The 15,450-nt window shown below is 38.6% G+C and overlaps 1 protein-coding gene across 6 annotated transcripts in view; it reads right to left on the reverse strand.

Annotated features, from left to right (window-relative positions):
* Positions 1 to 15,450, reverse strand: part of MAST4 (microtubule associated serine/threonine kinase family member 4) — a 618,638-nt gene that overhangs the window by 264,789 nt on the left and 338,399 nt on the right. For 3 of the 6 annotated variants that reach the window (XM_069556211.1, XM_069556209.1, XM_069556214.1), the window contains one exon: positions 13,069 to 13,104. The exons of the other annotated variants lie outside the window; for them this stretch is intronic. In XM_069556211.1, the coding sequence (XP_069412312.1) occupies positions 13,069 to 13,104 (36 nt within the window). The remainder of the gene's footprint in view (positions 1 to 13,068; positions 13,105 to 15,450) is intronic. 6 annotated transcript variants of the gene reach the window in all.

Raw genomic sequence — 15,450 nt, forward strand, 5'->3', positions numbered from 1 at the left:
CCTAGGATTGAATTATTTTCTTCTTTGAAAGGATTCTTATAAATTCAGAGAGACAGAAAGTACAAACTTTTTGGAAGTGAGCTATTTCAATGGGACACAGGTCCCTGGTTCTCCACCGCTGCTACTCTGTGAGCAAATCAGCACTACATCTGATGAGTCAATAAGAGGACACGGCCACAGGGAGAAAAGGAAGAGTGAGGTGGTTTGGTTTTCAAACACTGCCTATAACTAACACTACAGGACTCAAGTATTTCCTGATGACAGGAACAGGACTAAACCCAGGGCCAGCTACCTCTTTTACAACAGGGTTTTAAAGCTTGTCTTAAGATGAGCTTTTCCTTCCTCTGCCGCAAACACCATTTCCCAATAATCAAACAGTAGGTTATAGAGCCAGAGAACAATTTGTTACATCTATGAATTCCTCTACCTGAAGGCCAAGTTTCATCAGCACCCCTTCCTTTCCCCCCTGCCCTAAACAACTTGAAATATATCATTGTGTTCTTACATTGAGGTCAGTGCTCTGGGCCACAAACACAGGCTGAATGATTTCTATACGGGCAACAACAACAGCAAGAGCTTCAGTATCCTCAAAAGAGTCATTTATACTCTACAGAGAAGATGAATGAGTGAGGGTCATCCTATGTTCGAGGCTCTGGGAGCTTTGGGGTGCTCAGGGGGATGCAGATGTAGGACCACAACCAAAAGAAGCCAAGAATGAGAGGAGAACTTGAAATATGTGAGTCACAGCTTCAGGAAGTACCTACAACCCTCAAAGCACTTATTCCCCTCAGTTGGTGTTGTTCAGTCACTCAGTCGTGTTTGACTCTTTGCAACCCCATGGACTTCAGCATGCCAGGCTTCCCTGTCCTTCACTGTCTCCCAGAGTATGCTAAAATTCATGTTCATTGAGTCAGTGATGCCATCTGACTATCACATCCTCTGTTGCCCCCTTCTCTTCCTATGCTCAATCTTTCCCAGCATCAAGGTCTTTTCCAATGAGTCAGCTCTCCACAGCAAGTGGCCAAAGTATTGGAGCTTCAGCATCAGTCCTTCCAATGAATATTCAGGGTTGATTTCCTTTTAGGATTGACTGGTTTGATTATTTTGCTGTCCAAAGGACTCTAAAGGTCTTCTCTAGCACCACGATTCGAACACATCAATTCTTCAGCACTCAGCTTTCTTTATGGTCCAACTCTCATATTCATACGTGATCACTGGGAAAGCCACGGCTTTGATTAGATGGACCTTTGTCGGCAAAGTGATGTCTCTGCTTTTTAATATACTGTCTAGGTTTGTCATAGCTTCTTTCCCAAGAAGCAAGCGTTTTTTAATTCCATGGCTGTAGGCACCATCCATAGTGATTTTGGAGGCTGAGAAAATAAAATCTGCCACTCCCATCAGTGGCCAGCTTCATTTCTTTTCGAGGAAGTTCTCCTGGTGGCTGGCTGGAGAGACTTTTTCAGCCTTCATTTGGGAGGCTTCTGCTGTCAACACCTGCCTCAGTTGTCACTGGCTGACCCCTAAAGATGGAGAGTGCGATTCCCCAATATCAATGGACCCCAAGAGAACGATTCTATCTGCGAGGCTCATAATGGATAGGAAAGCCTTCAACCACATGGCATTTCTTTTAATCAGTTATACTGCTTGGGGCTCATTTTACAAAGCCATCTGGCTTTGCAGACATCAATGCAAGGATCATGAAAAACCCCACTCTTTACTATGGTCCCACAAACCAGAGACATTTACTTCAAAGTGTGTTATGCTCCCAGGGTTCTGGTGCAGAAATTTCTTGCTCCGATTCTTCATTGTTCAGACATCCAAGGAGCCTAGCCATCTAGGACATAAAAGGATTCTTCTGAAAGCACCATGTAAAAGAAAGTGTTTGTTCAGTCCCAGTGTCCCTACAAATGTGATCTCATGCTACACCGTGGGGTGTCTAAGAAGATGAAAATGAAGGGGCCTCAACAGAGCTGTTGGGAATCTGGTCAGATAAATGGGAGGTTGGGGGTCATGAGCCGTCCTAAATTGGAGAACGCCGAGGTGCCCTCCTTCCTGTGAATATTCTACTCATTCTCACAAAATGTTCCATGCCTCAGTGTGGCATTAAGGAGAAATGCTTTGACTCTTTTTTTCTCACTGATGAATAAAACTGCAATTATATTTAAAATATTTTTACTTTGTATTGCTTTGACAGGTTCGCTTTTGAAGTTTTCTATTCATACATTTCAATAATCCTATCCCTTGCTAAGAGACAGTGAGCTGGCTTTTAACAAATTCAATACTAGGAGAAGGGACCAATGGTATTTTTTTTTCTTTTTTTGCAAACAGCTCTTTCATTCATCAGAATCTGAATGTTAGAAGATATTACAAAACTCAAGAAAACGGACAGATTGACATATACGTGTATGAAAATACTATAGGGATTAATAATTGGTCCCCACATTCAACATACCATTTTAAAAAGCCATCCTCTGACATTAACTAACCTGGAAATTAAATGCAGCTGGAGGCTCATATGACTAGCTCACAGTAGGTTTCTTAAAAGAGTCGTTATTCCTCTTTAAGGCACCCAGTATAAGGATCGGCTTCATGCAAACAAACAGAGCAGTCTCAACACATTTCTGAATGGGCAGGAGAGCTGGCAGCAGAATGGACAAGTGCTTAGGTCACAATTATAGTTGACTCATAATTTCTGCAAGGAGCCCAGGGACAGGGTTGGACCATCACTCCAAAGGAACCTTATCTTCCCTGGTGATAATACACTTGAACTGCCGATGCATGCTCAGTTGCTTTAGGCATGCCCAACTCTTTGCGACTCTACGGACTGTCCATGGGATTCTCTAGGCAAGAATACTGGAGAGGGTTGCCAGGGCATCTTGCCAACCCAGGGATGGAACCAGCACCTCTAACGTCTGCTGCACAGGCAGGCGAGTTCTTTGCCGCTCGTGTCACCAGGTCTCCATGTGAAGCAGTATGAAACCTCATCCTTGCCTGGGATCTGCTGCATCAGTATTTCGTACTCTCTCCTACGTCTGTGAGGCTTAACATTTCTAACAGTGGATTAAGGCAAAATAAAGATGGGAAGCTGGTGATATTTTACAGATGACCATTATATCTACTACTGCGGGCAGGAATCCCTTAGAAGAAATGCAGTAGCTGTCATAGGCAACAAAAGAGTCCGAAATGCAGTCCTTGGATGCAATCTCAAAAATGACAGAATGATCTGTTTCCAAGGCAAACCATTCAATATCACAGTAATTCAAGTCTATGCCCCAACCAGTAATGCTAAAGAAGCTGAAGTTGAATGGTTTTATGAAGACCTACAAGACTTCTAGAACTAACACCCAAAAGAGATGTCCTCTTCATCACAGGGGACTGGAATACAAAAGTAGGAAGTCAAGAGCTACCTAGAGTAACAGGCACATTTGGCCTTGGAGAACAAAATGAAGCAGGCCAAAGTCTAATAGAGTTTTCCCAAGAGAACACACTGGTCATAGCAAACACCTTCTTCCAACAACACAAGAGAAGATTCTACACATGGACATCACCAGATGGCCAATACTGAAAGCAGGTTGATTATATTATTTACAGCCAAAGATGGAGAAGCTCTATACAGCCAGCAAAAACATGACCGGGAGCAGACTGTAGCTCAGATCATGAACTCCTTATTGCCAAATTCAGACTTACATTGAAGAAGGTACCATTCAGGTATGACCTAAATTAAGTCCCTTATGATTATACAGTGGAACTAACAAATAGATTCAAGGGATTAGATCCGATAGAGTGTCTGAAGAACTATGGATGGAGGTTTGTGACATTGCACAGGAGGCAGCGATTAAGACCATCCCCAAGAAAAAGAAATGCAAAAAGGCAAAATGGCTGTCTGAGGAGGACTTACAAATAGCTAAGAAAAGAAGAGAAGCTAAAGGCAAAGGAAAAAAGGAAAGATATACCCATTTGAATACAAAGTTCCAAAGAATAGCAAGGAGAGAAAAGAAACCCTTCCTTCTTCAGTGATCAATGCAAAGAAATAGAAGAAAACAATAGAATGGGAAAGACTAGAGATTGCTTCAAGAAAATTAGAGGTACCAAGGGAACATTTCATGCAAAGATGGGCTTGATAAACGACAGAAATGGTATGGACCTAACAGAAGCAGAAGATATTAAGAAGAGGTGGCAAGAATACACAGAAGAACTGTACAAAAAAGAGCTTCATGACCCAGATACTCACGATGGTGTTATCACGCACCTAGAGCCAGACATCCTGGAATGTGAAGTCAAGTGGGCCTTAGAAAGCATTACTATGAACAAAGGTAATGGAGGTGATGGAATTCCAGTTGAGCTATTTCAAATCCTGAAAGATGATGCTGTGAAAGTGCTGCACTCAATATTCCAGCAAATTTGGAAAACTCAGCAGTGGCCACAGGACTGGAAAAGGTCACTTTTCATTCCAATCCCAAAGAAAGGCAATGCCAAAGAATGCTCCAACTACTGCACAATTGCACTCATCTCACATGCTAGCAAAGTAATGCTCAAAATTCTCCAAGCTAGGCTTCAACAGTATGTGAACTGTGAACTAACAGATGTTCAAGATGGATTTAGAAAAGGCAGAAGAACTAGAGATCAAATTGCCAGCATCCACTGGATCATCGAAAAGCAAGAGAGTTTCAGAAAAACATCTACTTTATTGACTATGTCAAAGACTTTGTATGGATCACAAGAAACTGTGGAAAATTCTTAAAGAGATGGGAATACTTACCACCTGATCTGCCTCCAGAGAAATCTGTATGCAGGTCAAGAAGTAACAACAGGACATGGAACAACAGACTGGTTCCAAATTAGGAAAGGAGTACATCAAGGCTGTATATTGTCACCTTGCTTATTTAACTTATATGCAGAGTTAACATCATGCAAAATGCCAGGCTGGATGCAGCACAAGCTGGAATCAAAATTCCCAGGAGAAATATCAATAACCTCAGATATGCAGATGATACCACCCTTATGGCAGAAAGTGAAGAGGAACTAAAAAGCCTCTTGATGAAAGTGAAAGAGGAGAGTGAAAAAGTTGGCTTAAAACTCAACATTCAGAAAACTAAGATCATGGCATTCAGCCCCATCACTTCATGGCAAATAGATGGGGCAACAATGGAAACAGTGACAGACTTTATTTTTGGGGGCTCCAAAATCACTGCAGATGGTGACTGCAGCCATGAAACTAAAAGACGCTTGCTCCCTGGAAGAAAAGCTATGACCAACACAAACAGCATATTAAAAAACAGACATCACTTTGCCAGAAAAGGTCTGTCTAGTCAAAGCTATGGTTTTTCCAGTAGTCATGTATGGATGTGAGAGTTGGACTATAAAGAAAGCTGAGCACCAAAGAATTGGTGCTTTTGAACTGTGGTGTTGGAGAAAACTCTTGGAAGTCCCTTGGACTACAAGGAGATCCAACCTGTCAATCCTAAAGGAAATCAGTCCTGAATATTCACTGGAAGGACTGATTGCTGAAGCTGAAATTCCAATACTTTGGCCACCTAATGCAAAGAACTGACTCATTGGAATAGACCCTAGTTCTGGGAAAGATTGGAGGCAGGAGGAGAAGGGGATGACAGAGGATGAGATGGTTGGATGGCATCACTGACGCAATGGATGTGAGTTTGAGTAAGCTCTGGGAGTTGGTGATGGATAGGGAAGCCTGGCCTGCTCAAGTCCATGGAATCTCAAAGAGTCTGACATGATTGAGCGACTGAACCTAACTGAAGACAGTACCAAACACATGAAGGTAGTATTTAATGAAGGTAATTTAAACAAGATCAAGAGAATAGTATTGAATTAGAACAGTGTTACTGCTCTAATTTACTGTGATCATTTGTAGGCAACCCTTTCAAGTCTTCAACTGATAACTAATGTGAGCAAAATATTTACCTTGATCCAGTTTTAACTTTTAGTTGTAAGATTGTTTTTCATCTTTCAAAAGTACAATGCCACATAAGTTGTTGTTGTTGTTGTTTTTACTTCAGTTTGATCTAGATTAAGAACACCTATGAATTAAGGAGGGTTCTGGCCCTCAGGAACATTGCTTTGAACATAATATCTGAATTATTTTTGGAGGTACATCATTGTTTTTTTGTCCAACACCATAATATCACCTGCTTTGTATCTTCATGTAAGGCAGAGATGCTGACTATAATCTGAATTGATTAATTTAAATCAATATATGTGACTATTTGTACCCAAGGTTGCAGTTTGGGGGGCATTTCTTTCCTCACTTTTTAGGTTCTGTGAGCACTATTTTAATTATTCTAGTGCTTATATCTTTCTAGTCTATCACTTCACGTCCTCTAAATCAGTATTTTGGGGTTTTTTTGGGGGGGCTATGATGGCAAACTTGCAGCAGCTAGAGTTCTCCTAGCTTCAAACACAAACAACTGTTTCTTGCCCATGGACTCTACTACAGCCATTCCAACACCTAGTCACAAATGATTACGTATATTGGTTCTACAAGGAAAGATAGGTTCTCCATCCTAATTTAAGAATTCTATCTTTCAGAGTCTAAGCTTCGGTAGTCCTGGAGCAAATTAAAGTCTTAAATACTTGGTATATTATAAAAGAAATATTCCTTTATTATTAATCTTATGATATGCTTATTCATTGCTTATTTACTGTGATTTTAAGATCCTGTGATAGCCTACATACACTTAAAAATAAGTTTATAATTAACAATAAAGAATTTACACACATGCATAATTATATTTAAAATTTATTCTTTTCTAAAAACTTGAAGTATAGTTTACTTGCCAATTTTGCTTATCTTCCCAAAGAACCAGCTTTTTTTTTTTTTTAACTAATCTTTACTATTGTTTCTTTCATTTCTTTTTCATTTATTTCTGCTTGGATCTTTATGATTTGTTTCCTTCTACTTATTTGGGGTTTTTTGTTGTTGTTGTTGTTCTTTTTCCATTTGTTTTAGGTGTAAAGTTAGGTTGTCTATTCAATGTTTTTCTTGTTTCTTGAGGTAGGATTGTATTGCTATAAACTTCCCCCTTAGAACTGCTTTTGCTGTATTCCATCGGTTTTGAGTTGTGTTTTCATTGTCATTTATTTCTAGAAATTTTTTGATTTCTGCAGTAACCTGTTGTTTACTTAGAAACCTGTTGTTTAATCTCCATGTATTTGTGATCCTTACAGTTTTTTTTTTTTCTTGTAATTGATATCTAGTCTCATAGCCTTGTGGTCGGAGAAGATTCTTGATACTACTTCAGTTTTCTTAAATTTTCTGAGGTTTGATTTGTGATCCAAGATGTGGTCTATCCTGGAGAATGTTCCATGTGTACTTGAGAAGAAGGCATATTCTGAATTTGGATGGAATGTACTGAAGATATCAATGAGATCCCATCTCATCGAATGTATCATTTAAGACTTGTGTTTCCTTATTATTTTCTGCTTTGATGATCTGTCCATTGGTGTGAGTGGGTTAAAATCTTCTACTATTATTTGTTACTGTCAGTTTCTCCTTTTATGTCTGTTAGTGTTTGTCTTATGTACTGAGGTGCTCCTATGTTGGGTGCATAGATATTTACAACTGTTATGTCTTCCTCTTGGATTGATCCCTTGATCATTAGGTAGTGTCCTTCCTTATCTCTTGTAATATTCTTTATTTTAAGGTCTATTTTGTCTGATATGAGGATTGCTACTCCAGCTTCCTTTTGCTTCCCATCTGCATGGAATATATTTTTCCATCCTCTCAGTTTCAGTCCATATGTGTCTTTAGGTCTGAAGTGGGTTTCTTTTAGACAGTGTATATACATGGGTCTTGCTTTTGTATCCATTCAGCCAGTCTGTGTCTTTTGGTTGCAGCATTTAATCCATTTACATCTAAAGTAATTATTGATATATATGTTCCTATTGCCATTTTCTTAATTGTTTGGGGTTGATTTTGTAGATCTTTTCTCTTCTCTTGTATTTCTTGACCATATAAGTTCCTTTAGCATTTGTTGTAAAGCTGGTTTGGTAGTACTGAATTCTCTTAATTTTTGCTTTTCTGACGAGCTTTTTATTTCTCGATCAATTTGGAATGAGATCCTTGCTGAGTACAGTAATCTTGGTTGTAGAATTTTCCCTTTCAGTATTTTAAATATATCCTGCCATTCCCTTCTGGTCTGCAGAGTTTCTGCTGAAAGATCATCTGTTAAGCATATGAGGTTTCCCCTATATGTTACTTGTTGTTTCTCCTTTGCAGCTTTTAACATTCTTTCTTTGCACTTAGTCTTTGTTAGTTTGATTAGTATGTGCCTTGGCGTATTTCTCCTTGGGTTTATCCTGTATGGGACTGTTTGTGCCTCTTGAAGTTGTTTCCACCATTTTACCTTCCAACTTACTGATTCATTCTTTTGCTTCAGATATTCTGCTATTGATTCCTTCTAGAGTATTTTTAATTTCAATAACTGTGTTGTTTGTCTCTGTATGTTTATTCGTTAATTCTTCTAGGCTTTTGTTAGTTGATTCTTGCATTTTCTCCATTTTGTTTTCAGGGGTTTTGATCATCTTTACTATCATTATTCTGAATTATTTTTCAGGTAGTTTGCCTATTTCCTCTTCATTTATTTGGACTTCTGTGTTTCTAGTTTGTTCCTTCATTTGTGTAGTATTTCCCTGCCTTTTCATTATTTCATTAACTTATTCTGTTTGAGGTCTTCTTTTCCCAGGCTTCAGGGGTGAATTCTTTCTTCCTTTTGGTTTCTGCCCTCTTAAGGTTGGTCCAGTGGTTTGTGTGAGCTTCATATAGGGTGAGATTTGTGCTGAGTTTTTGTATGTTTGTTTGCTTTCCTCTGATGGGCAAGGCTGAGTGAGGTGTTACTCCTGTCTGCTGATGATTGGGTTTGTGTTTTTGTTTTGTTTGTTGTTTAGATGAGGCACCTTGCACAGGGTGCTACCGGTGGTTGGGCGATGCCATGTCTTGTATTCGAATGTGAGTTCTCACTATTTGATACTCCCTACGTTTAGTTCTCTGGTAGTCTAGGGTCTTGGAGTCAGTGCTCCCACTCCAAAGGCTCAAGGCTTGATCTCTGGTCTCTCAGTCACCTTCCTGGATGAACACACCATGTCACTGCTGGACTGTTAACTTGTAAGACATGATATGGAACACACAAGCCACATCGACACCCTGGAAGTCATTCTCTACATCAGAGAGACAGCGGAGTCTCCTGGTATAAATCAGATGCCTTCTGGAATGGTCTGAGCAGGGTGGCTGATGTCAAACAGAATCACAAGGACTCCCTTCTGGGCCAGAGTACAGCCAAGGCTCCTCCCATAATGAGAACCATTTCCTTCAGAGATTTGTGGGAATCCATATGTGGCAGTCAAAGATAACTGGACAGTGGCAGAGGATGATGACGCCGGGACTGCTCAAGGTAGGGCGACCCAGGCCCCTCCACTGAAGTAAAGTTTATTTATGATACTGTGTTAGTTTCAGGTGTACAGTACAGTGATTCAGTATCACACATATACATGTATGTGTGTATTAGATATATGTAAATTATTTTTCAGATTCTTTTCCATTATAAGTTACTATAAGATATCAAATATAGTTCCCTGTGCTATGCAGTAAATCTTTGTTAATTTATATATTGTAGTGTATATCTGTTAATCTCATACTCCTAGTTTATTCCTCCCCTTTTTCCCTTTGGTAATCATAATTTTGTTTTCTATGTCTGTGAGTCTGTTTTTTAAATAAGCTCATTAGTATTATTATTTAGATTCCACATAAAAGTGATATTATATTTGATAACACAAATATCTTTTTATATTTCTGGTTATCATCTTTGTCAGTTTTGATGATGATTAAAACTTAAGTGCTATAAAGAAGGCTGAAAGTGAAAGGGAAAGTCACTCAGTCCTGTCCAACTCTTTGTGACTAGGCCAAAATATTGGAGTGGATAGCCTTTCCCTTCTCCAGGTGATCTTCCTAACCCAGGGATCGAAAGCAGGTCTCCTGCATTACAGGCTGATTCTTTACCAGCTGAGCCACAAGGGAAGCCCAAGGATATTGGAGTGGGTAGCCTATCCCTTCTCCAGCAGATCTTCCTGACACAGGAATTGAACCAGGGTCTCCTGCATTGCAGGTAGTAAAGAGGGCTGAACACTGAAGAATTGATGCTTTTAAATCGTGGTGCTGGAGAAGACTCTTGAGAGTCCCTTGTATGGAAAGGAGATAAAAACATTCAATCTTAAAGGAAATCAACCGTGACTATTCATTGGAAGGACTGGTGCAAAGGACTGGCCACCTGATGTGAAGAACTGACTCATTGGAAAAGATTCTTAGGCTGGGAAAGATTGAAGGCAGGATGAGAAGGGGATGACAGAGGATGAGATGGTTGAGTGGAATCACTGACTCAATGGACATGAGTCTGAGCAAACTCTGGGAGACAGTGAAGGACAGGGAAGTGTGGCTTGCTGTGGTCCATGGGGTCGCAGAGAGTCAGACATGACTGAGCAATTAACAGCAACAACAACAAAATGTAAGTACAGGAAACACAACTTGAGCTGGTTAAAATACAGCTTATTAGGAAATATGAGAAATGTGATATGCCTTTAATACAGTACAGTTTATATCATTTGTCAACCTTTGACAAAACATGATTGCTCTTGGTTCTCAGTAGGCTCAGCTTGTTCAATGGCTTATAATTACCATTTGCTCTGTCACCTAAATTTCCACTGTTATCCAGCAGAAGTTATTTCAGTTGGGTTAATCTCTTTATAGCTTCACACACTACTGAAAGCATTCCTGCTCTTTGGTTTAAAAAAAAACAACACTGTTCTAAAACCAACAAAGTGTTCCCTTATCCCAACTGTAATAGCCAGATATGTTTCAGAGTCTTGGAATAGTGGAAAGTAGTTTTTGTGATAAAACTGGGGTCCATGGGGTGCCTACTAGCTGATTTCATATAAGTAGTGGGTGGAAGCCAGGCAGTGATTATTAATTACCTAATTCAGAACAGAGCAGGAAAATTATATTTGATTTTGACCTAATAAAATTATAAATTCATTTAGAAAGTTCAACGTGAACTCTTAACTTTACTAAGTCCTTTATTGGTTTTCATGTAAACAATTTAAATTAGTTTCCTTCTCTAAATTATCATCTTTAATATTTATACACATGTAAAAAATTGCCATACCAATCTATTTATTTGAATTATATCTTCAGTAAAAGTACTAAAAATATCATTTTTAAAAACACAATTATAATTTGTCAAGTATTTATATCACTCAATATTAATCACAATGTGTTACCTTACCATTTCCTTTTTTGGCTATAGAAGAAACTAATGGTTTTTTCCTAATTAACCAAGTAAAAATGGGCAGGGACCAACATGAGGACTTCCCTTCACTTTCATAAGCAAAATATAGATCTCACGTGTATCTGCATATGTGTTCAATTTGTAAGAAAATGTAACCATTATTTTAAATCACTGGCATCTTTAGAATTTCAGATGCTTTCAGAGAAATGCAGAAGTATTTGTTACCTTAATACTATAATTAAAGTTTCCAAAAAACTATCAAGAATTTCAGTGAACAAAATTAATATCACATTAGTAAAAACTTAATGTAAGAATTGTCAAAAACATAAAATATTAAAAACAACTTTACCTCAAACTTCAAATGTGATCACTTCTTAAGTCAACATTGTTTAAATTTTAGAAAAATCCATAGCAAAAGATTGAAAACCCATAATTTATCATAAACTTCAACTATAGGTCTTTGTCATATTATCATATTGACACACCCCTCAACCAATCCAGGTATGGATATAACTTCTAGCTCATTATATAAATAGAAATACAAATTATTTACAAGGTCACTTTAGCTTTATTATAATCTAATTTTTAGACAGGTTAAAATATATCGTGCCTGCGTCCCCATTTTTGCATCTTAGGATAACTGTACAATTATCACAGGAACAAAGTCACACTTAAAGAAATAAAATTAACAGAAAATCCCATAAGTTATTAGTAACTATTTTCCAATCAGTAACATCAAGTAAAGAGAATCCCAAACTGCAAAGTCATTTTGCAGTTTTATTTATCATATATTATTATATTACATTTTAAAACTTAAAGGTAGGGAATTTTATCTCAAATATTTTAAATATAAAATTCCCCACCTTTAAGTTTTAAAATGTAATATAGCTAGACCAACATGAAACAAAAAATAAATGGCTAAAAACAACCATGAAAAGTATGAAAACAGACCAGTGAGGAAGAACTTACCAGACATCATAACTCACTAGAAAGGCCACTGTATTCACAGAAAAACGGTGCTGGCACAGAGACAGACAGACAGGGGGGCAGAATGAAGAGGCCAGAGACTGGCACAGGGGCACGTGGCGTCTTTATATGTGACAAGGGTAACATTTCCATCCCATGGAAAAGAAAGTTTCTTACAGTGACTATATTGGGGAGAAAAAAGATAGAGAGCATACTACTTCCTACCATGTACAAATTGTAAAACTGGAGTCAGATTTGAATGTTTTTAAAAATAGGGAAGAATATTTATAAGACTATTTGTTTGGCCATGGGATGGACAATGACATCCTGAGTAAAACGGATAACTCAGGAGCAATAAAGACGTTGATAGATCGTTGGATTAAATAATAACTAATAATTTTCTTTTAGTAAAAGACATCATACATATAGACAAGAATCATAAAGCTATATTTGCACATATATAACATTGGTATAACACTGGATTAACATTTCTAAAACAATACATAGCTCCCAGAAATTGTGACAGAAAAACACTAGAAAAATGGGTAGTGGAAATGAATAGGAAATGAAGAAAAGGGAAATTCAAATGGATAATAAACATGAAAATATATTCTGCATCACTGACAGTCAGTGGAGAAATGTAAATTAATGATCAGAGGTTTAAGACTGCTAAGAAGGAAAAGAAACAGTGGCATCCAATGCTGGTGAAAATGTAGAAAATGGGCATTCTTATGTGCAAATGTGATTTGCTATTTCTTTGGGGAAAGAATCTAGAAATATCTATTAAAATTAAAAATACACATACCGTTTGACCAAGCAATTCCACTTCTGGGAATCTATCCTATAGGGAAAAAAAAAAAGGACCAGTACGTAAGGACACAGGTACAATGATATTTATTGCAGCATTGTCTGTTGTGGGGCACAGGAAGAGGGGAGAGTGGAAATAACATTAACGTCCATTAGTGAGGAAATGGTTAAATGAAATGTTGGAATATCCATAGATAGAATATTATGTATTATTCAAAAGAATGGGATAAAGCTGTAGAGTGTGACTTGCTAAGGTGAGAGAAGCAAATTGAAACACTATAATTCCATTATGACAGTAGCAACAGACACAATGAAACAATGGACATGCAGGCACTCCCATGTCCATGCAATAAGGAACGGAAGAACACAGACCAGACTAACAAGGGCCGCCCAGGGTTAGGAGTGGAAACAAGGAGAGGAATGGGTATTATTTCCTTCCTCCTAGTGTATCTGTGCTGTTTCACTAGTTACTATGAGCCATATGTTTGCTCTAGAACTTTCCAAAATATATTTAAGAAAAAATATTAACTGTTTAGTGGTAGTAGAGCAGAAGTATCTCTAGACATTCACCTGCAGTAAAATAGCAGCAATTCAACAAATATTCCCTTCTCTGCTTATGCCAGTCACTGCAGTGTTCATTTCTGATTGCTTGCCCAATATCCTTCCCATCTCTCTCCCATAAGGCTATCAACCATGTGATTTGGATGGAGTTGACTCCACTCTATTTGAAGGGACTCCTGAGTCGTCTTAGCCAGTTTGGCGCAGCAAAAATACAATTTGGAGCCACTAATACGATTTTAAATTTTCTAGTAATCACATTAAAAACAAATTTAAAAGAAACAAGTGAAAGCAATTTTAATAATAGTTTTGTATTCTAACCCAATATACCCCCAAATATTACCCTTTCACCATGCAATTAGTACACAAATTATTAAATATTTCACATTTTCCCCGTCTTAATTTGGACTAGTTACATTTCAAGAGCTCAACAGCCACATGCGGCCAGTGGTTGCCATACCAAACAGTCTAAGCTAATGAGGGTAATGCTATAAATATTGTCATATTCAAGGATGGATACCTAATTTAAGATGGCCCAATCAAAGAGAAACCCATAATGGCAGGAGAAGAAAAATCCACTCCTGGTGAGGACAGATAAGAAAAAACAAACTGTGAAAACTGTTGGCAGTCATCTATGAGCTAGGAAGGAAGCGTGTCCTAGGATGAAGGAGAAACTGGGTCCCTGAAACACTGAAACTCTTGGTTAACCCTTGCCAGAAGCCAGGACTTTTTAGTTACATTAGCTGGTAAATTTCCTTTATTTTTTTCAGCCATTTTCAGTTAGGTTTTCTTCTATTACTTGCAATAAAAAAACATCCCAATTGATAAATTCATCCATGTCTAAACAAATACTTTCTTCTTATGTGAATTAACTCAAATGTTCAACATTCCTACCCTGTAGTTAAGGCATGCTTTTGTTAAACTATCCTTATTTGATAACACTTTCAGACATCTTCTGAAAACACTTCCAAAAAACACTTCCAGAGACTAATTTCTGAGCAAGCAGGGTAACCACACAAGAGAGCATTTCTCCTCAAGACAATATAGACAATGGGCATCAGAGAAATCAATCGCCCCATTCTCACTTCACCCTCTTTTCTGGCCCTTCCTCTCTAGACCAGTGGTCCCCACCTCTGCTAAGTCACTTCAGTCATGTCTGACTCTGTGCAACCCCATAGACGACAGCCCACCAGGCTCCCCGGTCCCTGGGATTCTCCAGGCAAGAACACTGGAGTGGGTTGCCATTACCTTCTCCAATGCAGGAAAGTGAAAGTGAAGTCGCTCAGTTGTGTCTGACTCTTAGCGACCCCATGGACTGCAGCCTACCAGGCTCCTCCATCCATGGGATTTTCCAAGCGAAGAGTACTGGAGTGGGGTGCCACTGCCTTCTCTGGTCCCCACCTCTAGCACTAGGAATATATTGGGTTGACAAGTCTTTGTTGATGGGAGTGTTTTCCCATACACTGCACAATGTTTAGCAACAACGCTGTCCTTTCTATACCCATAAATGAGAGGAGAAATCCACCTCCCAGTAATTGTGACAATCAAAATTTTCTCTAGACACTGTCACACGTCCCCGAGGGGACAACATCACCTCTGGTTGAGAACCACTCTTATAGACCAATAGTTAGGTCTAATGTACAGCTGACCTTCGTTGTTTTACGACAAATGCCTCCCCTCTTTAAGTGTTTTCTGAATCACAATCGTTACAGGCCTGCGGCCCTCTCCTAGACCAGACATGAACGTGTAAGCCTTCCTCCTCTATTCTCTGCCTATGCTGAGCTTGAGCTCTCCACTGAAGGTCTTCTTTCCAGAAGAAATG

The sequence above is a fragment of the Ovis canadensis genome, chromosome 16 (assembly GCF_042477335.2).
Source record: "Ovis canadensis isolate MfBH-ARS-UI-01 breed Bighorn chromosome 16, ARS-UI_OviCan_v2, whole genome shotgun sequence".
NCBI classification, from domain to species: Eukaryota; Metazoa; Chordata; class Mammalia; order Artiodactyla; family Bovidae; genus Ovis; species Ovis canadensis.